We start from the raw sequence: 25,309 nt of genomic DNA, 5'->3' as shown, positions 1-25,309 counted from the left end.
CTACTTGGAAAGCTAAGGTGGGAGGATCTCTTGAACCTGAGCCTGGGAAGCAGAGTTTGCAGTGAGCCAGGACCATGCCACTGTACTCCAGCTTGGGCGACAGAGTGAGATGCTGTCTCAAAAAATAAAAACAGGACTGGGCCTGGTGACTCACGCCTGTAATCCCAGCACTTTGAAAGGCCGGGGCGGGCGGATCACGAGGTCAGGCATTTAAGACCATCCTGGACGAGATGGTGAAACCCTGTCTCTACTAAAAATACTAAAAAAATTAGCCGGGCGTGGTGACAGGCGCCTGTAATCTCAGCTACTCGGGAGGCTGAGGCAGAGAACTGCTTGAACCCAGGAGGCGGAGGTTGCAGTGAGCTGAGATTGTGCCACTGCACTCTAGCCTGGGTGACAGAGTGAGACTCACTCTCCAAAAAAAAATTGTAACATTTAACAAGTATTTTAAAGTATGCATACTTACAAACACTTGTGTAAGTATGTAGATTAAGGTCAAAATGAGTACAGGGTTAAATTAGCTTATGTTTAATATTTTTGTTTGTTTGTTTTGTTTTTTAAGACGGAGTCTCACTCTCTTGCCCATGCTGGAGTGCAGTGGCGCGACCTTGACTCACTGCAACCTCTGCCTCCCGTGTTCAAGCAATTCTCGTGCCTCAGCCTTCCAAGTAGCTGGGTTTACAGGCACCTGCCACCACACCTGGCTAATTTTTGTATTTTTAGTAGAGACGGGGTTTTGCCATGTTGACCAGGCTGGTCTTGAATTCCTGACCTCAGGTGATCCGCCTGCCTTGGCCCCCCAAAGTTCTGGAATTACAGACATGAGGTACTGCACCTGGCCTCTAATTGTTTTTTCCTGATTTTTCTTATTAATGTTGTGTCTGGGTCCGCACAGTGGCTCACACCTGTAATCTCAGTGCTTTGGGAGGCTGAGGCAGACAGATCACTTGAGCCCAGGAGTGCGAGACCAGCCTGGGCAACATGGTGAAACCCTGTCTCTACAAAAAAATACAAAAATTAGCCTGGCCTGGTGGTGCATGCCTGTAGCCCCAGCTACTCAGGAGGAGTTTGAGGTGGGAGGATCACTTGAGTCCAGGAAGTTGAGGCTGTAGTAAGCCAAGATTGCACCACTGTACTCCAGTCTGGGCAACGGGAGCGAGACTATCTCAAAACAAAAACAACAACAAAAGAAAAAAAGAATGTGTCTGGTCTACTAAATCGTGAAGAATGAAAGCAAGGCCCTTTTACAAGGATTACTTTACAAATAAAATAGATAAATATTATAAATTAGGAGTCCAAGTACATGTCATGAAAAAACTCATTTACATTATTGTATTCTGACTTATCTAGCGTGAGTAACTATAGTATTTGGTACCAAACAAGGCAGACTAAGTACCTAAACCATACAAAATGATTAAGTAAGTGCTCTTACACACTATTGTCTCATTTAAGCCTTACAACAACTCATTTAGGTGACTGGAGTAGAAATTTTAAACTGTTTTAGAAAAGAGTCCCATGAGAAGCTCATGGAGATTCTCCGTGTGGACTCACTCTCACGTTTTCTGATTCTAGTTTGTCCTTCCACTGTATCATATCGGCCACATCCATCAGTGTACTCTTTCTATTCAGTTGGAAAAGTGCTTTTGTTTTAGGTAAATTCCTCCAAGTTAAGAATGGCTGAAAATCTTTAATTAAAAGTGATTGGAGTCGGGACTTGATTTCATTTTTGAAGTTTTCTTTAGCATGCTGAAGTAATTTGTCTTTGCTTTGCTTTGCTTCTGCCATAGTTAGCACTATACATTTCTTTCTCAGATTGAAAAATTGTTCCCTTTGGAGAGTTAAATAAAACTCCCACAGCCGAGTGCGATGGCTCACGCCTGTAATCCCAGCACTTTGGGAGGCCGAGGCGGGCGGATCATGAGGTCAGGAGATGAATACCATCCTGGCTAACGTGGTGAAACCCCATCTCTACTAAAAATACAAAAAATTAGCCGGGCATGGTGGTGGGCGCCTGTAGTCTCAGCTACTCAGGCGGCTGAGGCAGGAGAATGGCGTGAACCCAGGAGGTGGAGCTTGCAGTGAGCCGAGATCATGCCACTGCACTCCAGCCTGGGCGACAGAGCAAGACTCCATCTCAAAAAAAAAAAGGAAGCTGAAGATTGAATGGCCATGTATCTGTTTCCTTCTATCTTCTCTTCCCTCTCCGCCTTTCCCCCTCCCCCTGTGCTGGCATTACAGGCATACAGACATGAGCCACCACACCCAGCCCTTTTTTTTTTTTTTTTTTTTTTTGAGACAGAGTCTCCTCTGGTCTTCTTTCAAGGTAGGGGATGACTCTTGCCCAGGCTAGAGTGTAGTGGCGCAGTTGCAGCTCACTGAAGCCTCAAACTCCTGGGCTCAAGGGATCCTCCTACCTCAGCCTCCTGAGTAACTGGGACTATGGGTACATGCCCTTACACCCCTGGCTAATTTAAAAAAAAAAATATATATATATATATAGCAATAGAGTCTCACCATGTTTTCTATGCTGGTCTTGAAATCCTGGGCTCAAGTGATCCTCCTGCTTCTGCCTCCCAAAGCCCTGTGATTACAGCTGCGAGCCACCGCACCCAACTTTCTTTTGTTTTGAACACTTGGTAAATGTGACTGTCTTGAGATCTGTACATTCAAGTGTAGGTCTCTGGAGATTCAGTCTCATACTATCAGATATTCTCACCGTCCCCTGCTTTTTTGTTTGTTTGTTTGAGACAGAGTCTCGCTCTGTTGCCCAGGCGTGCAACAGATCGTGCAGTGGCATGATCTTGGCTCACTGCAACCTCTACGTCCTGGGTTCAAGCAATTCTCCTGTCTCCATCTCCCAAGTAGCTGGGATTACAGGCATACACCACCACGCCTGACTAATTTTTTGTATTTTTAGTGGAGACGGGGTTTCACCATGTTGGCCAGGCTGGTCTCGAACACCTGACCTCAGATGATCCACCCACCTTGGTCTCCCAGAGTGCTAGGATTACAGGCGTGAGCCACTGTGCCCAGCCTGTCCCTTTTAACCTCAAGGCTTCATTCAGAATATTAAAGAGTAATCATTCATCTGTGAACTTCACATTTAAACTCTCATAAAACAGATTGTGTAACTTTCAGTTTGCATAATTTGGTTTGATAGTATTAAACCAACATAGTGTTGGGAACTTATTTTTGTTTTTTACTATCAAAACTTTTTATTTTGGTCAATTTTGATTAATCCTAAGATGGATCATTAAATGAAAGATTTTTGAAATAGATGTTTATGTAAAATGTAGCAATATTTTATACTTGTGGGCCAGTATTTCATTCAGTAACTATTTTTGGGGTCCTTTTTACTTGAACTTCTAGTAATTCTTGAGCTATTTCTCCTTTTTTTTTTTTTTTTGAGACAGAGTCTCACATTGTCACCCACTTGGAGTATAGTGGCATAGTCTCGGCTCACTGCAACCTGTGCCTCCTGGGTTCAAGCAATTCTCCTGCCTCAGCCTCCCGAGTAGCTGGGATTACAGGCACCTGCCACCACGCCTAGCTAATTTTTTGTATTTTTAGTAGAGATGGGGTTTCACCATGTTGGCCAGGCTGATCTGGAACTCCTGACCTTGTGATTCGCCTGCCTTGGCCTCCCAAAGTGCTGGAGCAGGCATGAGCCACCGCGCCTAGCCTACTTGAGCTATTTCTAAAAACATTGTAATGTGAAGCAGGTTTGGTATTCTCTCACTACCTTCTCTGATTTATACTTCTACCTGTAAGAGCTAGGGAGTCTAGAAAGGCTTCCAGAGAGTAACCTAAATCAGTGGTTTTAGTAGGTATCTTTATATTCAACCAATGTGACAAAATTCTCAAGATTTAAATGGTAGGCCTTTAAATGCTTTCATTAATTAAATTCTTTCATTAAATAAATAAACCCTGAATGGGTTTTAGTTTCTCTTTCTCTGCCTTTTTATTGGTACTGTAGATTCTAGATCATTTTATGAGAGGCATAAAGATTATTTGTCTTGGTTGCTACATTAGTAATTTTTTTCTTCCTTCTCCTTCACCTGTTTTAAAGACTTAGTCCTGTGTATGTGTTTTTGCTCATTTTTTTGATGATGGAATTTGACCTTAATAACAGTGAAGACAAATTAACATAGTGTTATCAGAATGTGAATAGGTTTTTATTCAGAGTTTAACGCCAATGGATTACATATGTTTAGTCCTATTGGAATGTTAAACAGATATGATCTGCTAAACTAAATAGATATGGATTACAGATGAGATCACCTATGATGTTGAGTTAAAAGTTCACAATAATGTAAGAATCTTCTGCCTGGTACAATGGCTCATACCTGTAATCCCAGCACTTTGGTAGGCCAATGCAGAAGGATCGCTTGAGGCCAGGAGTTTGAGACCAGCTTGGGCAACATAGCAAGACCTGATCTCTATGAAAATAAAAATTAAAAAATTTAGCAGGACATGGTGACACTCGCCTGTAGTCCCAGCTGCTCAGTTGGCTGAGGTGGGAGGATTGCTTGAGCCCAGGAGTTTGAGGCTGCTGTGAGCCAAGTTTGTGCCACTGCACTCCAGTCTGGGCAATAGAGTGAGACTCTGTCTCTTAAAAATATATATATACACACACATATCTATGCATATATATGTATGTATATATATACATATATATAAAATATACAGTATGCTAGAGTATCTTTAACTTTTTGTAGTGTGGGTATGAAAGATTGCAATATTAGTTGAAAATATGTGTTTTTTTCCACCATTTTCTATCAAGAAGGGTATTCTGGCCGGGCGTGGTAGCTCATGCCTGTAATCCTAGCACTTTGGGAGGCCAAGGTGGGTGGATTGCCTGAGCTTAGGAGTTTGAGACCAGTCTGGGCAACGTGACGAAACCCCATCTCTACTAAAAATACAAAAAATTAGCCGGGCGAGGTGGTGCACACCTGTAATCCCAGCTATTTGGGAAGCTAAGGCAGGAGAATTACTTGAACCTAGGAGGCAGAGGTTACAGCGAGCCCAGATCTTGCCATTGCACTCCAGCCTTGACAGAGCAAGACTCTGTCTCAAAAAAAGAAGGGTATTCTGGGTATTCTGGCTGGGCACTGCTGGTGGCTCATGCCTATATTCCCAGCAGTTTGAGAGGCCAAGGCAGGCAGATCGCTCGAGCCCAGGGGTTTGAGACCAGCCTGGGCAACATGGCAAGACCCTTTCTCCATTTAAAAAAAAAAAAAAAAAAAAAGAAGGGTATTCTTTCCATAATTGTAAACATTAGCAGCTTGTTGGCATTTCTGCTTCAACCCTGTTGGGGATTCTACATTGTCCAATTGTTAGTAAATTTTGATCCCACAGCCTATTTGTGCTTTGTTTGTGTTAGTAGGAAGAACAGGGAATCACAAAAAAGGAAATATTTAGCTAAAAATTTCTGATTTAAGGCCGGGCCTGGTGACTTATGACTATAATCCCAGCACTTTGGGAGGCCAAGGCGGGTGGATCACCTGAGGTCAGGAGTTCGAGACCAGCCTGACCAACGTGGTGAAACCCCGTCTCTACTAAAAATACAGCAAAATTAGTCAGATGTGGTGGCACGCACCTGTAATCCCAGCTACTCAGGGGGCTAAGGCAGGAGAATTGCTTGAACCTGGGAGGTGGAGGTTGCAGTGAGCCGAGATCGAGCCACTGCACTCCAGTCCAGGCGACAGATCAAGACTCCATCTCAAAAAAAAAAAAAATTCTGATTTAAATTTTTCTAATAACTTCTTAAGTCTGGTAGTAGTATTAGCAAGAAAAGAAGAAGATTGATCTTGAAAAGACTATTAGTACTTAAATGGTTAATGGAAAATTTAATTTTTTAAATTGTCTCAATATTTTTATATTTTGACTGGATATGGTGACCCACATCTATAATCCTAGCACTTTGGGAGGCTGAGGTGGGTGAATTGCTTGAGCCCAGGAGTTCAAGACCATCCTGGACAACCTAGCGAGACCTCATCTCTCTCTCTTTTTTTTTTTTTTTTTTTTTTTAAATGAGATGGAGTTTTGCTCTTATTGCCCAGGCTGGAGTGCAATGGCGCAATCTTGGCTCACCGCAACCTCAGTCTCCCAGGTTCAAGCGATTCTTCTGCCTCAGCCTTCCAAGTAGCTGGGATTACAGGCAATGCGCCACCATGCTTGGCTAATTTTGTACTTTTAGTAGAGACGGGGTTTCTCCATGTTAGGCTGGTCTCGAATTCCTAACCTCAGGAGATCCACCTGCCTCGGCCTCCCAAAGTGCTGGGATTATAGGTGTGAGCTGTCGCACCCGGCCGCCCATCTGTATTTAAAATAATAATAATAATAATAAAATAATACTTTATTAAGTGCTTTCTTTCTTTTTTTAAAAGTGCTTTCTTTTCTTTTCTTTTTCTTTTTTTTTTTTTTTAAAGATGGAGTCTTGCACTGTTGCCCAGGCTGGAGTGCAGTAGCACGATCTCGGCTCACTGCAACCTCCGCCTCCTGGGTTCAAGCTATTCTCCTTCCTCAGCCTCCTGAGTAGCTGGGATTACAGGCACCTGCCACCACGCCCAGGTAATTTTTTGTATTTTCAGTAGAGATGGGGTTTCGCCATGTTGGTCAGGCTGATCTCGATTTCCTGACCTCAGGCGATCCACCTGCCTTGGCCTCCCAAAGTGCTAGGATTACAGGCGTGAGCCACCGCACCCAGAGACAAGTTTTATTTTTTTAAGAGATGGCCACATTCTTGGAAAGTGTAGACTGAAATAAATCACTATTGAAATGACATCAGTGTGAAACTGCCCATTCCACTTAAGTTCTGAAATCTTTCATCATGTAAATAATTTCCATGTCTCTCTTTTATATTAAACTAATGATATAACTAGTGACAAAAATAAAATCCAAATGCTAGCATTGTCCAGAAAAAATTTATAGGTCTGTTTATAATTGTTATAAAGGTGAACTGCTGAAACTTGTTCACCGAAATAGTTTGAGTTGAATTAATGCTTTACATCCTCAATTTTATTTTAGAAATTCACACACAAGTTAAAATGGAAAAACTGCCAATACCTGATTTCTGTCCCCTATTTTTCCACTCGCAGTCATATACATAGTTACCTTTTGACCCCGTGGGGGAAAAATACATCTAACAGAGAACTACCAATAAGAGAAAGAAGAAAAATAATTTTTTTTTTTTTTTTTGAGAATGAAATGTTTCCCAATCTTAAGCACAGTCTCCATGTAATTGGCATGCTAGCTGGATGTCTTTTGGCATACTTGTTACATATTTGGCCTGAGTAGCACATGAGTTGGTGTCTTCATAAAGGCCCATCAGATAGGCCTCACTTGCCTCCTGCAAAGTACCAAAAGCTGGAAGTGTAGATTTGTTTTGAAGTCCCCAGCAACTTCTTGTATCAGATGCTGGAAAGGAAGTTTGCTAATCAGAAGTTCAGTGGACTTCTGAGGATATCTATTTTCACAGAGTACCACAGTACCAGACCTGTAACAGTGAGGTTTCTTTACCCTTCCGGTAAAGGGTACACTCTTGTGAGTAACTTCTGTAGCCAGTTGCTTCCTGGGTGCTTTACTACTTTGCCAATTTGCTGATAATCTACCTTCTACTAGTCATGATCTAGATACCTCCTTGCTTATCCCCCTTCTCAGCAAGCTAGAGGTAGCACAGACATTAGAGATGAGGGCGTCACTGTGGCAGGCAGTGCCTGAGAACACTTAAAAGCAGTGCTTTCTTATTATCTTACCCAACTCTTACAGCTTTGCGTGGGAATGCAGGTACAATTAATACTCTTCCATTATAACCACAAATTTAAATAACATAAAAGAATTAAGTAGAAGAACAGGTCCCTTGGCCAGTTGGTCATTCTTTTGTCTAATAGTGTTTTTAGCCTTGTTATTGGGGGTTAATTCTAGTTATCAATGTTTTATTTACTCAAATTGTAAGTATATTTGTGATTAAAAATAGAGTGAGATTCATGTGTATGTGTGCATGCATGCGTGTGAGCATGTGTGTGTGTGTGTTTTAGTCTTGTTTTTATTTTTATTTTTTCGGAAACGGGGTCTTGCTATGTTGCCTGGGCTGGACTTGAACTCCTGGGCTCAAATCATCCTCCCAACTCAGCATCCTGAGTAGCTGGGATTACAGGTGCCTGCTTTTGTGTCTTTAAACAGCATATAAGGGGCTTTTTATAGGACTTCCCTTGAAGATACTAGGTCCAGTTTTAGTGGCCCAGAATGGCTTTGTCCTTGGCTTACACAGTCCATTAAATGGTCGGCAGAGAGTAATATAAGTGTTTCTAAGTACTAGTGAGGGCTAATCTAAGGAAGGGAGCCTCAGCAATTCCTGTCCTTTACCTTTAACTCTTAATCAACGAGCTGCTATTTTTAGGTTCAAGTCCCAGTGAGCAACAAACCAACCATAGGGATTAGTTTCATATTAAGGAGGTTGGAAGGAACTTTAGGATTTGGACTGACATTCTGGTGGATTTTTATATGGCTTCTTAGTCTTCATGTTTCTTCTACCTTGTGACAAGAGTTATCTGGTTTGGGTTGTTCAAATATAACCCCAGTGACAACTTCCCTTAGGTTGCTCAGATCATAGTATGAATGTTAAGTATACTAAGTAGTAGCTTGCTTATAAATAAAAACTCTGGCTTTTGATCTCTCATACTGCACTTAGTAACATGAGAACATGGAACAAGCACCATTTTCTGCATTTGGAAGATATTTATTTATTGAACAAGTTTGTAACTTATTGGAAGTATCCCTAGAACTTGTAATCAACCTTGGGCTTTTAGCTAATATTTTCTTTTTAAATTTCACTCCTTTTTTTCTCTTTTTTCCTCTTTAACGTATCCTCTACATTAGAAGAGATGATGCTTTTGTTTCTTTAATGAGGACCAGTAATGTACAGACCTACACAAGAGTTTTTAGAAATTTGTTCTCATTGTTAAAACCAGTCTTTCTTAATTTGAGTATTATCTACCTTGACTTTGCTGTTTTGTCCCCTGTATACCAGCATTATAAAAGAAGTCATGCCTGTAATCCCAGCTTTGGGAGGCCGAGGTGGGTGGATCATCTGAGGTCAGGAGTTTGAGACCTGGCCAAATGTGGCAAAACCTTGTTTCTACTAAAAAGACAAAAATTAGCCAGGTGTGGTGGCACTTGTCTGTAGTCCCAGCTACTTGGGAGGCTGAGGCAGGAGAATTGTTTGAACCCGGGAGGCGGAGGTTGCATGAGCTGAAATTGGTGCCACTGCATTCCAGCCTGGGCGATAGAGTGAGACTCTGTCTCAAAAAAAAAAAAAAAAAGTATATTATATGTAATTGTTTTGGAGAAATGATTTACCCTGTGAGGTAAATAAATAGCTATTTAAAAGTAGAACTATGAGCCTTGTCAATAAGTTTGTTTCTCTGACATGAAGTTTCAAGAAGTTTTAGCCCAAATACTTTTTTTTGTTTTGTTTTTGAGAGTCTCGCAGTGGCGCAGTCATGGCTTATTGCAGCCTCCACTTCTCACAGCCTCTCAAAGTGTTGGGATTACAGGTGTGAGCCACCACACCTGGCTCCAAATATTTTTCATTGAGCACCTTATCAGTGTTCTAGGCCATTCTAGTCATTTTTCTTGTTTCTTTAGACTGTTACTTTATGTTCCTCATCTTGCTCATACTCATCATATTATTTATAAATGAATTTGGATTAGAAGGGGAATGATATGTTACTATGGCACAGATACAATGTAGATATTGTTACATGGTGACTTTTTTCTTGTTATTTTTCAGTGTTCCATTGGCAAGCTACAATAATGGGGCCAGTAAGTATTCAGATTAAATTCAGAATAAACAGTTTATGTAATTTACTCATTTTAATCCCACTTTTCTTTTACCAACAGAATGACAGTCCCTATCAGGGTGGAGTATTTTTCTTGACAATTCATTTCCCAACAGATTACCCCTTCAAACCACCTAAGGTAATTAATTGGAATGTGGCAGTTTTTAATGTGCTTTCTATAATACTAATAAACTAGTTTATAGAAAGTTTCCTTTCTTTCTGTAGGTTGCATTTACGACAAGAATTTATCATCCAAATATTAACAGTAATGGCAGCATTTGTCTTGATATTCTACGATCACAGTGGTCTCCAGCACTAACTATTTCAAAAGGTAACAATGGGTATTTGATATCAAGATAACGCAACTGTGTCTTTTGTCTTTTTAGAGTTACTTATTTTTGAAAAGATTATTTCTCTTTTAAGAAGAGATAGTAATTCTTCTTATTCTGAAATGGACCTTGAGAACTGAAAACGAGTTGGATTTTTCAAGCAAAAGTGTTCCTTGGTGTAGTGACTACTTTGTCAGTTGTGCTACTCAAGCATAGGTTAGAAGATGGACACTGAACCGGGCGCGGTGGCTCATGCATGTAATCCCAGCACTTTGGGAGGCCGAGGTGGGCGGATCACAAGGTCAGGAGATCGAGACCATCCTGGCTAACACGGTGAAACCCTGTCTTTACTAAAAATACAAAAGAATTAGCCGGGCATGGTGGTGGGTGCCTGTAGTCCCAGCTACTCAGGAGGCTGAGGCAGGAGAATGGTGTGAACCCAGGAGGCGGAGCTTGCAGTGAGCAGAGATCATGCCACTGCACTCCAGCCTGGGCAACAGAGTGAGACGCTATCTCACAAAAAAAAAAGATGGACACTGGTATGAATGTTTTTTTAGAGCGTAAACACAATTAACATCTCTTCCAACCTTGAGATTCATGAATGGAAAAGATAGATACTATTCCAGAGCAGGAAATAGATCAGCTCTTTAGACAGATGCTTATGCTGTGAACATAGACATTAGGTTCTTGAAGAACGAAATATTGGTAAATATTTTACCAGCTCTTGTCTTTAGGTTTCTGTATCAATGAACTGAGTGATGTAGTTGTCTTATGTGTTGATTTGAAATTGTACAACCCTTGAACATTATTCCCAGATGAAATCACAGTTGGATTAAAATACTCTCTCTCTCATTATTCCCAGATGAAATCACAGTTGGATTAAAATTTTCTCTCTCTCTCTCTCTCTCTCTCTATATATATATATATATTTTTTTTTTTTTTTTTTTTTTTTTGAGATGGAGTCTCACTTTGTCGCCCAGGCTGGACTGCAGTGGGGCAATCTTGGCTCATTGCAACCTCCGCCTCCCGGATTCAAGCGATTCTCCTGCCTCAGCCTCCCTAGTAGCTGGGATTACAGGCATCCGCCACCATGCCCGGCTAATTTTTGTATTTTAGGCTGAGGCAGGAGAATTGCTTGAACCCGGGAGGCGGAGGTTGCAGTGAGCCGAGATCCGGCCACTGCACTCCAGCCTGGGCGACAGAGCGAGACTCCGTCTCAAAAAAAAAAAAAAAAAAAAAAAATCTTTATCAGATCTCTCCGCTCTACTCTGAGAGGTGTAAAAGAGCTTACTGGATGTACTTTTGTGAAAATGAAATCAGTTGTTTAAGAGAAAAATCAAATATGGTAATGGATTAATGTTTAAAATATGAAGTACAAAAATCAGAAAAAAATTCAGATCCTAATAGATGAGTGGACACAGGGGAACCAAAGAATAAATAAATGAATGTTACATTCCCATTTTTTACCTTTTTAATTAACAAAGATATTTTTAAAAGGAGACAAAATGCTAATGAGGTATATTGAAATGAATACTCCATACTTCAAGTAGAGGTATAGGTTTGTAGAGCCCAGTCTGCCAGTATGTGTTAAGATACTTAATCATCCATGCCCATTTGCCCAATAATTCTAGTTTCATTTATTTATACTAAGAAAACAATCCCACATGCTGAGAAAACTTTGTATGCAAGTACATTTGTGACAGTGTGATTTAGTTCTGAAAATTAGAGGTTACTTACAGAAGAGGAAAAAATAAATGGGTTCTAGCACTTGCATTTAAGAGAGTGTTGACTCTGGCCAGGCACAGTGGTTCATGCCTGTAATCCCAGCAGTTTGTGAGGCTGAGATGGGCAGATCACTTGAGACTAGGAGTTCGAGACCAGCTTGGCCAACATGGCAAAACCCCATCTTTACTAAAAATACAAAAATTAGCCAGGTATGATGACACGTGCCTGTACACTCCTGGGCGTGATGGCGTGTGCCCAACTACTCAGGAGGCTGAGGCAGGAGAATCACTCAAACCCAGGAGACGGAGGTTGCAGTGAGCCAAGATGGTACACCTGTACTCTAGCCTGGGTGACAGAGGGAGACTCTGTCGCCAAAAAAAAAGTATTGAACTTTACAAATATTGCAAAAATAGAAAAATACTGTGTTTGAGAAAAGCAGAAAAAAGAAAAAAGGCATATACACTGTAACAAGAGTTACATATAAAAGTATGTTAAGTGAGGCTGGGCGCGGTGGCTCACGCCTGTAATCCAGCACTTTGGGAGGCCGAGGCAGGCGGATCATGAGGTTAGGAGATCGAGACCATCCTGGCTGACACAGTGAAACCCTGTCTTTACTAAAAATACAAAAGAATTAGCTGGGCATGGTGGTGGGCGCCTGTAGTCCCAGCTACTTGGGAGGCTGAGGCAGGAGAATGGCATGAACCCAGGAGGCGGAGCTTGCAGTGAGCCGAGATCGCGCCACTGCACTCCAGCCTGGGCAACAGAGCGAGACTCCATCTCAAAAAAAAAAGGATGTTAAGTGGCCAGAAATAGACAAACAATGTTAGTTTTGGTATTTGTGTGGTGAAACGTGGTGTATGAATTTTTGTTTTTTGTTTTTTTTTGAGACAGAGTTTCACTCTTGTTGCCCAGGCTGAAGTGCAATGGTACGATCTTGACTGACTGCAACCTCCGCCTCCAGGGTTCAAGCAATTCTCCTGCTTCAGCCTCCCGAGTAGCTGGGATTACAGGCGCCCACCACCACGCCCAACTAATTTTTGTATTTTTTGTAGAAATTATCTGCTTATAATTTAGCATTTGTTTAACGCATGTATTTAGACAGGAAGCAACATAGTTTCACGGTAAAGAACATTGATTCTAGATCCAGTTGCCTGTGTGCAGATCTCAGATCCACCTCTTATTAAATGAGATTTGAGACACATTGGCCCCTGTATTCCTCAGTTTTGTCATCAGTAGAAAAGGAACAATAATAAATATTTCATTGTTGTTATGAAGATTAAAGAAGCAAAAACGGACAGTTAACTGGTTCCTTGTAAGTACTCCAAAAACTGGGATAAAGGCACGGTTGTCAAAAGTGTTGAGTATTTGTCATGTTATAACTTGGATGTCAAGACTCAATCTTAAAATTTTTTTTGTTTTTTGAGAAGGAGTTTCACTCTTGTTGCCTAGGCTGGAGTGCAGTGGCACAATCTCGGCTCACTGCAGCCTCCACCTCTCAGGTTCAAGCCATTCTCCTGCTTCAGCCTTCTGAGCAGCTGGGATTACAGGGCATGCGCCACCACACCTGGCTAATTTTGTATCTTTAGTAGAGACAGGGTTTCTCCATGTTGGTCAGGCTGGTCTTGAACTCCCAACCTCAGGTGATCCGCCTGTCTTGGCCTCCCAAAGGACTGGGATTACAGGTGTGAGCCACCATTCCTGGCCACAAATTTATTTTTTAAAGCAAACAAAACTCTGAGGCATTAATTTAAAAATTTTAGAGTCCTAGGCAGAAATAAAAACAAGATGCTAGAGAACCACATTTTTTTAAAAGTTGTAGTGAAGTAGTTTTTTAGAGAAGTGTGTCCCCTTTTCTTTTGGTGGGCCCCCTTACAATTCAAGAGCTACTTGAGAAAGTGTTTATGGACCTGTGCCTGGCCTGGTGAAGGTCCCATTGGTTGCACTTCCTTCACCAAATAGCAATAGAGATGTAAATCTAGTAATGGGACCAAGATAAGTGGAATTATGTGAGAGGTGTGTTTTGGTGGGGTGGGGTGGGGTATTGGAGGCGCAAGATAGCTGAAATTATTGCCATATCTCTTTTTGTTCTTCCCCTTCTCTTGCCTAGCATTGATTTTTTTTCAGCTATTGTAAATGATAAGGACTGTTACAAGTTTGATTTGTTAGGTTCTATCTGGATAGCTATCCTTTAAAATAATTGCAGTGCCATTTTGTTGAATTTGATTGTATTAACTGTCTCAGGTTTAAGGTTTTAATGATTCCCTTTTTGTAAATTGAATGTATGGGCAAGTAGTTCTATGAAACGCCTTAATCCTGTATATTATTCTTTTAACATATAGTCTGTCTTCAAGGATAGAAATTTTGACCCAGTATTCCCTCTACTTTGAAGATCCATGATGGGGACCTAAATATATATATATATATAATTAAAAAAAAAAAAAAAAAAAACACTGAAAAAAAAACGAAAGGAAGCAGATAAGTGTGCCATAAAGCCATTTGATTATATGTTTTTAGAAGTGAAAGTAACTGTCGTCGTAACACTAGTGAAAATACTGGCCAGGTGCAGTAATGACTGTAATCCACTTTGAGAGGCCGAGGAAGGTGGATCACTTAAGGTCAGGAGTTTAAGAACAGCCTGGCCAACATAGTGAAACCCCATTTCTACCAATAATACAAAAATTAGCCAGGCAGGGTGGTGTGTGTCTGTAGTCCCAACTACTCAGGAGGCTGAGGCACAAGAATTGCTTGAACCTGGGAACCTGGGAGGCGGAGGTTGCAGTGAGCCAACATCACACCACTGTGCTCCAGCCTGGGCAACAGAGCGAGACTCTGTCTCAAAAAAAAAAAAAAAAAAAAAAAGTAATACTGATGAATATGTATAGGTAAAAGTTCAATGAAGAAACTATACAGGTTATAGAAATAAGAGTTATTATCTTTACAGAAAAAGGTATATATATCAGCGCATTCTTGCACTGCTATAAAGAAATACCTGAGACTGGATAATTTATAAAGAAAAGAGGTTTGTTGGGCGCAGTTGCTCACGCTTGTAATCCCAGCACTTTGGGAGGCCAAGGTGGGCAGATCACCTGAGGTCGGGAGTTTGAGACCAGCCTGACCAACATGGAGAAACCCCATCTCTACCAAAAATACAGAAATTAGCTGGGCATGGTGGTGCATGCCTGTAATCCCAGCTACTTGGGAGGCTGAGGCAGGAGAATCGCTTGAATCCGGGAGGCAGAGGTTGCAGGAAGCTGGGATCGCGCCATTGCACTCCAGCCTGGGCAACAAGAGTGAAACTGCATCTCAAAAAAAAAAAAAAAAGTTTAATTGGCTCACAGTTCTGTGGACTATACAGAAAGCATGGCAGCATCTGCTTCTGGGGAGCCTTGAGGGAGCTTTTACTCGTGGCAGAAGGCAAAGGGGGAGCCACCTGTCTCACATGGCAGTAGCAGGACCGAGAGAGAGATAGGGGGAGGTGCCACACACTATTAGCCAGATCTCGTGAGAACTCTATCACAAGAACAGCATCAAAGGGGTGGTACTAAACCATTCATGAAAGATGCACCCACCATGATCCAGTCGCCTCCCACCAGGCCCCACTTCCAACGTTGGGGATTACAGTTGAACATGAGATTTGTGTGGGGACACAGATCCAAACCATATCAGTATATTATAAACCAAAATGAATTTTTCATGAATTCAAGAATATAAGTAGCGTACTAAGAATCTTCACAAGGTCCAGATAGCCAGTGCCCTACTTTCCTTTCCTGGAAAGAAGGAAAAGCCCTTTCTTTAAAACCTGTGCTTTAAAGTTGACTTATTAGAATATTTAGAAGAATCAGTTAAAGGAACATTCAAAAATTTCTAACTTCCTGTTGTCATTTCCAGGAAATACCTGAAGTCTTTCCTAATTGATGTTAGAATGTTCTATGCTTGAAGAGGGCTTCAGGTGATGACACCTGACAGTGGGAAAATGTTTTTGGAATGCCAACTGCCAGAACTGTGGGCAACAGGAATGAAGAGTCACAAAACATCTTTCCTTATTTTTTTAAAAAAACTTTTCATATACTCTCAAGGCAAGGAAATAGCATTTTTGTTACCAAACCGAATAGGGCATGTCAACTTTTTCTTTACTTCTCAGAAGCCCTTGATCTCTATAGGATAGATTTGATAGGAATATGAGCGAATCCTTTCCCTGCTGAACTTATGTGCTGGGAGTAAAGTAGGCTGAGAGTTATTATCTCTTGGTACAGAACTTTAGAGAAAAGAAAGATGGCTGCGCTCTATTAGCATTAGTATAGAAGGATTTAAATTTATTTCATTATGTCAGAGGCTACTTGAACTTAATGTAATCAGTGACTTTATGCCCCCTTTGCATTCAGTAAGGAATGCATAAGTTAATGATAGATATGGCCCGGTGTGGTGGTTCACACCTGTAATCCCAGCACTTCCGGAGGCCAAGGCAGGTGGATCACTTGAGCCTAGGAGATCAAGACTAGCCTGGCCAACATGGCAAAACCCAACCTCTACAAAAAATACAAAGAAAATTAGTTGGACGTGGTGGCACTCACCTGTAGTCTCCCCTATAGAGTGAGGTGGGAGGATGACTTGAGCCCGGGAGGTTTAGGCTGAAATGAGCCAAGATCACGCCACTGCACTCCAACCTGGGCGACAGAGTGAGACCCTGTCTCTAAATAAATAATAAATAAATATTTTAAAGCAAGTTAATGACAGATTGAACAAAGGAAATTACACTATTGAGATTTGTCTGCTACATCCCAGATTGTCACCGAGGAAGTGACTTAGATGAGATTCTAAATCGTCACTGAAGAGAATTTGAGACATTCATAGAAGTATGTTGTATTCTCTGTAATGAGTGTGTGACCATCTCCTTTTGGGGGCAAGTGTTTGCATTTATGTTCTTGATGTAGACTAAATTGTTTTCAACTGAAAATTAAACAAAACAATTGTCTGAATGTGGTGCCTGCCACTGGAAAACAGTGATTGTTGGATTTTATGGTTGTCATTTTTGCTAAGAATATTCAGTAGTGTGGCTGTCTTTTTTTTTCTTTTTCCTTTTTGAGACAGGGTCTCACTCTGTCACCCAGGGTGGAGTGCAGTGGTGCGAACACAGCTCAATACAGCCTTAACCTCCTGGGCGTAAGTGATCCTCCCACGTTAGCCTCCTGAGTAGCTGGGACCATAGGAGTGTGCCACCACATCTAGCTAATTTTTTAATTTTTTGTAGAGACAGAATCTCACTGTGTTGCCTAGGCTGATCTCAGACTCCTGGCCTGAAGCGATCCTTCTGCTGTGGCCTCCCAAAGTGCTAGGATTACAGGAGTGAGCCCTCTTACTTGGCCTGTCTTTGGAATTTTGAAAGCCATTTATCCTTGAATATGGGCTTCTAAAAAATTGAATTTTATGGGATCTGAAAAATGTTCTTGGTCTAAGATTTAGACCAAGTTTTAATTCTATTCTAATTTCTAGCCAGGGACATTGAACACGTCACTGCACCTGTCTGGGCCAGCTCTCTTAGGGGTTCAGGCATAGAGACAGTCATATCAGCTCTTCTTACATTATGGGATTATTGTGAGACTTTGCACAAAGGGGCTTATATTCGTATCTGGGAGACCAGGATGCCATTTAACATTAATTTTCTGCTATTTGTTTTATTTTATTTTTTATTTATTATTATTATTATTATTTTGGAGATGGATTTTTGCTCTGTCGCCCAGGCTGGAGTGCAATGCTACGATCTCAGCTCACAGCAACCTCCGCCTCCCAGGTTCAAGCGATTCTCCGGCCTCAGTCTCCCGAGTAGCTGGGACTACAGGCACGCGCCACCACACCCAGCTAATTTTTGTATTTTTAGTAGAGATGGGGTTCCACCATGTTGGCCAGGATGGTTTAAATCTCTTGACCTCGTGATCCACCCGCCTCTGCTTCCCAAAGTGCTGGGATTACAGGCATGAGCCACTGCACCCGGCCTTCATTTTTGTTTTTTAATGACCTAACCTGAAGTCTGTTGAAGCTTCCTAAAATCCTTGTTGGTAGACTGGGCGCGGTGGATCACGAGGTCAGGAGATCGAGAGCATCCTGGCTAACATGGTGAAACCCTGTCTCTACTAAAAATACAAAAAAATGAGCCGGGCATGGTGGTGGGCGCCAGTAGTCCCAGCTACTCGGGAGGCTGAGGCAGGAGAATGGCATGAACCCGGGAGGTGCAGCTTGCAACGAGCCGAGATCGCGCCACTGCACTCCAGTCTGGGCAACAGAGTGAGACTCCGTCTCAAAAAACTATTTGCCAGGCGTGGTGGCTCATGCTTGTAATCCCAGCACTTTGGGAGGCCTACGTGGGTGAATCACGAGGTCAGGAGTTCAAGACCAGCCTGACCAACATGGCGAAACCCTGACTCTACTAAAAATACAAAAATTAGGCCAGGTACTGTGGCTCACTCCTGTAATCCCAGGACTTTGGGAGGCCGAGGTGGGTGGATCACCTGAGGTCAGGAGTTCGAGACCAGCCTGGCCAACATGGTGAAACCCCAACTCTGCTATAAAAGAAAGAAAGAAAAAAATCCTTGTTGGTTACTGTTAATATAAAGTTAAGTAAAATTTACAAAGCTGCTAGGCATTGCAATATAAATTCTTAGAATTTTCTCCTGTTTTGGCATCTCATGTTTCTCTCAACCCTTTGCTTTTATCCTCTACTAATTTATACGATTTTTTTCATTCTAGTACTCTTATCCATCTGTTCTCTGTTGTGTGATCCCAATCCAGATGATCCTTTAGTGCCTGAGATTGCTCGGATCTACAAAACAGATAGAGAAAAGTAAGTATGGCCTCAAGATGGAATGTTATCTGTGGTGGGATGGAGATGTTTGTCACAAATCTTTCTTGTTTAAGGGCTGAATATGGGCCAGATATTTAAAGTGAAGTCCTAATAGACTCTCCTGGGGCTAGAAAAGAAGAATATATGCATTGAGGAGTATTATAAGTAGATGATGCCAGTCTTATCCCCGATTGTTTCATGTGACTCCTCTTGTCTACAAAAACTTTTTTTTTTGAAACAGGGTCTCACTCTGTCACCCAGGCTGGAGTGCAGTGGTGCAGTCTTGGCTCACTGCAACCTCCGCCTCCTGGGTTCAAATGATTCTCATGCCTCAGCCTCCCAAGTAGATGGGATTACAGGTGCAGGCCACCACACCAGGCTCATTTTTTTTGTAGTTTTAATAGAGGCTTTCACCATGTTGGCCAGGCTGGTTTCGAACTCCTGACCTCAAATGATCTTCCTGCCTAGGCCTCCCAAAGTGCTGGAATTACAGGTGTTAGCCACCATGCCCATACAAAAATTTTCCTATGGTATATTTTTCAACAGCTTAATGTCTTATGCTTGGCTTTTGATATATAAAGCATTTTTCATCAAGTGCCCATTTGCCTGCTATATGTATTTGTGAATTAATGGGAAAAGAGAATTGATTTTTTACCATTTGACATAATCTAAAGGAAGAAAGTAAATAAATGCCATTAGGCATGAAAGCCCCAAATTTCTTTTAAAAACAAAACTTGATTGTAGAATTTGGGTGTTTTAGAGTTGTACTATGAATTACTGAACAGTGGTCAGGATATCAAAAGAGATAGTAGCTAAAAGTGTTCTAGTAGCATTTATTCTTTTCTTTTTTTCTTTTGAGATGGAGTCTTGCTGTGTTGCCTAGGTTGGTCTCAAACTCGTGGGCTCAAGTAGTCCTCCTACCTCAGCCTCTGGAGTAGCTAGGATTATAAGCATATACCACCATGCCCAGCACTAATAACATCTGTTGTTTTATGTACTATTCAGTGAAGTTATAAGAGGAAGTAGATAGGAGAGGGTGAATAGGTTTTTTTTAGGGCCGGGCGTGGTGGCTCATGCCTGTAACCCTGGCACTTTGGGAGGCCGGGGTGGGCAGATCACAAGGTCAGGGGTTTGAGAGCAGCCTGGCCAACAGGCTGAAACCCCATCTCTACTAAAACTACAAAAATTAGCCAGGCGTGATGGCGGGCACCTGTAATCCCAGCTACTCGGGAGGCTGAGGCAGGAGAATTGCTTAAACTCAGGACGTGGAGATTGCAGTGAGCTGAAATTGCGCCACTGCACTCCTGCCTGGGCGACAGAGCAAGATTCCTGTTACCAAAAAAAAAAAAAAAAAAAAAATTAAAGTTAAAATAGAAAGGATTTAAGAATTACTTGAATTCTACTGGATTAAAGAGGCATAGATACTTTTTTGTTTTTAATGGAGGTAACACTGGGAATGGGGTATTCTAACAGTTGGTTCTTGCTTTTTCCTATTTGTGAATTTATTCACAGACTTTTTTGATTAGAGAACTGTTTTGTCCAATATTTAGAATTGTGGGCCTGAATGCTTACCAGAAGTCACTTCCCAAGTCAGCATGGAGTAATGTTGAACACTGTTGAACAGAACTTTCCTAAACCGCACTGCCTCCACCCTCTAACCCCCCACTTTTTTTTTTTTCAGAGACAGGGTCTTGCTCTTCTGCCCAGACTGGAGTACAGTGGCACAATCGTGGCTCACTGCAGTGTCAAACTCATGGGCTCAAGTGATCCTCCCACCCCAGCCTACCCAGTAGTTAGGACTGCTAGTACATGCCACTACACCTGGCTAATTTGTTTTAATTGTAGAGACAGGATCTCACTATGTTGCACAGGCTGGTCTCTAATTCCTGGCCTCAAGCAGTCCTCCCACCTCAGCCTCCCAAAGTGCTGTTGTTATAGGCATGAGCCACCATGCGAGGCCAGCATACCCATCCCCACCCCGCTTTGTTTTTGAGTCAGGGTCTTGCTCTGTTGCCCAGACTGGATTGCAGTGGCACAATCACAGCTCACTGTAACCTCAACCTCCCAGGCTCAAGTAGTCCTCCAATCTGAGCTTCCCAAGTAGCTGGGACCACAGGCACATGCCATCACATCCAGCTAATTTTTTTTTTTTTGAGACCGAGTCTTTCTGCATTGCCCAGGTGGAGTGCAGTGGTGCATTCTTGGCTTACTGCAACCTTTGCCTCCCAGGCTCAAGTGATTCTCATGCCTTAGCCTCCTGAGTGGCTGGGATTACAGGCACACACCACCATTCTTGGCTAAATTTTGTGTTTTCAGTAGAGACAGGATTTTGCCATGTTGGCCAGGCTAGTCTGGAACTCCTGACCTCAAGTTATCCAGCCGCCCCAGCCTCCCAAAGTGCTGGGATTACAGGCGTGAGCCATGACACCCGGTCGCCAGCTAATTTTTAAATTTTCTGTATCAATGGAGTATCCCTATGTTGCCCAGGCTCAGCATCCCTTTTTTTCTTTTTTAAAATTTAATAGAGATTAGGTCTTGATGTGTTGCCCAGGCTGGTCTTGAACTCCTGACCTCAAGCAGTCTTCCTGCCTTGGCCTCCCAAGGTGCCAGGATTACAGGCATGAGCTACCACACCTGACCTTATCTTTCTTTCTTTTTTTTCTAGCATCTTTTTTTTTTTTTTTTTTTTTGAGCTGAAGTCTGGCTGTGTCACCCAGTCTGGAGTGCAATGTCACGATCTTGGCTCACTGCAGCTTCCACCTCCCAGGTTCAAATGATTCTGCTGCCTCAGCCTCCCGAGTAGCTGGGATTACAGGTGAACACCACCACGCCCAGATAATTTTTTTTGTATTTTTAGTAGAGACAGGATTTCACCATGTTGGCCAGGCCCGTCTCAAACTCTTGACCTCAGGTAATCCGCCTGCCTCAGCCTCCCAAAGTGCTGGGATTAACAGGCGTGAGCCACCGTACCCGGCCTAGCATCCCTTTTTTAATAGGAGAATTATAGAACCATTTGCTCTGCTTACTTTATTCAAACATTCTTCTGAAGCAATAAACCCATTCATTTTGTCAACTGAATTGTTGAAATAAGTTCTACCAGAACCAGTTTTATTGACATGAAAGGAAAGTTGGGTTCCCCCCCCCTTTTTTTTTGAGACAGAGCCTCACTCTGTCACCCAGGCTGTAGTACAGTGTTGCAATATCAGCTCACTTCAACCTCTGCCTCCTGAGCTCAAACGATCTTCCCACCTCAGCCTCCTGAGTAGCTTGGACTACAGGCATGCGCCACCACACGCTGCTAATTTTTGTATTTTTTGTAGAGATAGGGTTTTATCATGTTGCCCAGACTGGTCTCAAACTCCTGGGCTCAAGTGATCCACCCGACTCAGCCTCCCAAAGTGCTGGGATTACAGGTCTGAGCCACCGCACCCAGCCTTATGTCAGTTTAATCATTATTAGTATATGAGTTCAAGAACTATATAATGTAGAATCATATAGTTTCAAGTACTTTAAATAAATGAATTGAGTTGATGTCTTCTGTAGAAATAGGCCAATCAAGTATAGAATAAAGTATATGTCAACAAATACTAAAATTTAATCAGAACCCTCTGTAAGTAGCAATTAAAGGAGACTTTCACATTTTACAGATCCTTCCCATTATCATTGAATTAATGCTTATCAGAAATTTGGGATAGAAAGGGGCCTTTCCTTGAATGTCCTATGAGTTACTCTCTTCAAGTTACTTGATGGGATAATGAATGGAATCTGTTGCTTACTGACTCCACACTTGTGTTAAGCCAAGCTTCTCTTTGTGTGTACAGGTACAACAGAATAGCTCGGGAATGGACTCAGAAGTATGCGATGTAATTAAAGAAATTATTGGATAACCTCTACAAATAAAGATAGGGGAACTCTGAAAGAGAAAGTCCTTTTGATTTCCATTTGACTGCTTTCTATGAGCCCACGCCTCATCTTCCCCTGTGCACATGTTTACCTGATACAGCAGTGCTGCGTGTTGTACATACTTGGAACAACAAACTAGAAATACTGTACTTCTGTACCAACATTGCCTCCTAGCAGAGAAGTGTGTGTGTGACAAGCCAGTTCTACAGGCATTACCTAGGTGTGAGACTAAAAGCTTTTCTTACTGACTTAAATTTGGATAACAGCAAGGTGTGAGGGGGGTGGTGGGTATGGTGTGAGCTTGGATGGAAAAGAAAAGGCTCCACTCACCTGTAGGAGATTATTTTTAAGTGGAATCCATTTAAACTCAAAACAGTTATGAAAAGCAAGGTGAAGAACATGAAGCTGTGTCTGTATTCATTTTATTCCGAAGGAGCTACGTCTTAGGTGAAAGTTATGACCAACCAGATTAAACTCTACCCACATCCTGCATTTTAAGGTCTAAGTTTAACTGGTCAACATTTAAATGGATTGGAGCTATTAGTACATCAAGTGTGATGGGCTTTGTTCCCAACTCTTTTACATTTCCCTACCCCTTCAACCTTTGGCCTTTCATCCCTTCTTTCTCTCTTCCATATTCTTTGGTTTGTATGTGGTTTCTCAGTTAATACATAGCTAATAGCTCTTATTTTTCTTATGTTTTTAACCGCTTAGGTCTATTTGGATGTAAGGGTGAAAATTCATTTGATGGAAATACTTGTGTATATTTAAAGACCCAGTTGCTCCTTTGGAGCTTGTACGTTCAAGAATGATTAATCTGTGTAATAAACTGATTACTACAGTCATTACATATAATTTTGTGTGAATAGGCTTTTTGATTTTTAAGAAGTTTGTCTAGCTGAGATTAGTGGTGGATTTTCTCCCACTTCTGAAATGTTCATTTATACTGGTTGCATTTCAAGATCATGAAACAATTCCAGTTACATAGTAAAAAGGATATCTTAAGAGTGATTTTGTTGAACAAAATAGAGGCATAAGCTTAAGAGCATTTCCATGAAACTTAACACATGCAGCATTCCAGGAACCTGATTGTTAAATTCAATAAGAAATTTACTTTATTAATGAAACTAAGCTGCATTTCATCAAAACCTTGTGACATTCCCTTGGTACACAGGACATAAAACACAGAGGCATTGCTATTTGGTAAGTTAAGCCTCTGTGATTGTAATCATAAAAGAGCAACATTGACCAAACCTGGGAAACAAGAGCACAATCTTGTTTGGAGAGTCTACATAATTACTTTGCACTAACATTTGCAGGATGTTCATCCAATTTTAAATTGTACTGTATGTGGCTTTTTGAAGTCTTCCCTTGACTCTAGTAAAATATAGCTTGAAACTTGTAAAAGACTGTGTTTGCCAGAAACATCATTCATGTGAACTAGGCAAGTTAACTTTTTTCCCCTTCTTTTCCTGATTGTAAACTAGGTCAACCTGAAAGCCATGGCTGATGCTCTAGCCATCAGGTTCTTTCAAATGCATCTTTACACTCTTGCACAAAAATTAAGGAATAAATGTCCACTGCTTTTGGTTTTAAACTTGTTCACCTTGTCTTATCTCTCACTGTCACTGCTCCTCCACCTTGGAACTTGTGTGATAAAACCCAAAACCTCTTACAGTTCTCTTATAAGCATTTCAAGGATGCTTATTAGTATCCTTGACTTTGCAGAAAAGGCTTAACTGTTAACAGTTGTGGGGAAAGGAGTTAGAATTTAGCTTAAGCCTAAAATCACCCTGTATTCTCAGTATTATTGGCAAGTGGGAATTCATCTTTTTTTTTTTTTTTTAAGAGAGAGACAGGGTCTCATTCTCTTGCCTAAGCTGGAGTGCAGTCAGAGTCATGACAACACAGCTCACTGTAGCCTCAACCTTCCAGGCTCAAACAATCCCCCTGCCTCAGCCTCCTAAGTAGCTGGGACTTATGGCACATGCCACCACACCTGGCTAATTTTCTAGAGACAGGAGTCTCACTATGTTGCCCAAGCTGGTCCTGAATTCCTGGGCTCAAGCGATCCTCTTGTCTCAGCCTCCCAAAGTGCTGGGACTACAGACATGAGCCACCATACCCAGCCTTCCATCAATTATTGGCTTGCTATTAGCTATATACTGTTGACCGTGGGTCAGTTGCACAGATCCTGAAAGCTCATTGTATATTTGCCTGTCATCTTAGCATCCATCTTATTACCATTTATTAGATCATAATATGGATATTTTCACAAGAATGTTCTTAAGTATTTTTAAGTGCCAAATAAAAGCCATCCTCCAGGTGTGCAGGTGCCAAATGAAGGGGTTTGGATGGTCACAAACAACATGAGGCCCTTGAATGCGTTTTAGTCTTGCCCAATTTGAGTATGAAGCTTCTTTGGTCCAGTCTGTGTATATGTACCTGGCCAGAATGAAAGCCCAGTGAGGGAAGCCACTTTTCCCACTCACCAAAAAAAATGTCCCTCAGGGTGGTTTTCATCTGGGACCACATTGCTCATCACAGAAGTTTCTATGGCTTTGTCATATGTAAAGGCCAGTCTATAGAAACCTTGATTATCTTGGAAAAGTTACAGGAGAACATCAAGTGTATGATTTCCTTTTGTTTGCTTCTTAATAGCCAAAAGTACTTTG

General features: G+C 41.7%; 1 protein-coding gene across 3 annotated transcripts in view; it reads left to right on the top strand.

Moving 5' to 3' along the window:
- Positions 1–23,489, top strand: part of UBE2D2 (ubiquitin conjugating enzyme E2 D2) — a 60,344-nt gene extending 36,855 nt beyond the window's left edge. For 2 of the 3 annotated variants that reach the window (XM_008014637.3, XM_073010647.1), the window contains 5 exons: positions 9,794–9,825; positions 9,904–9,981; positions 10,068–10,173; positions 18,638–18,731; positions 22,553–23,489. In XM_008014637.3, the coding sequence (XP_008012828.1) occupies positions 9,794–9,825; positions 9,904–9,981; positions 10,068–10,173; positions 18,638–18,731; positions 22,553–22,598 (356 nt within the window). In that variant the 3' untranslated portion in view covers positions 22,599–23,489. Of the gene's footprint in view, positions 1–9,793; positions 9,826–9,903; positions 9,982–10,067; positions 10,174–18,637; positions 18,732–20,412; positions 21,554–22,552 lie in introns of those variants that run through there. The other variant, XM_038009531.2, reaches the window with a different exon arrangement.
- The last annotated feature ends 1,820 nt before the right edge of the window (positions 23,490–25,309 follow it).

The sequence above is a fragment of the Chlorocebus sabaeus genome, chromosome 23 (genome assembly GCF_047675955.1).
Source record: "Chlorocebus sabaeus isolate Y175 chromosome 23, mChlSab1.0.hap1, whole genome shotgun sequence".
Lineage (NCBI taxonomy): Eukaryota > Metazoa > Chordata > Mammalia > Primates > Cercopithecidae > Chlorocebus > Chlorocebus sabaeus.
This window is presented reverse-complemented; position numbering and strand designations above follow the sequence as displayed.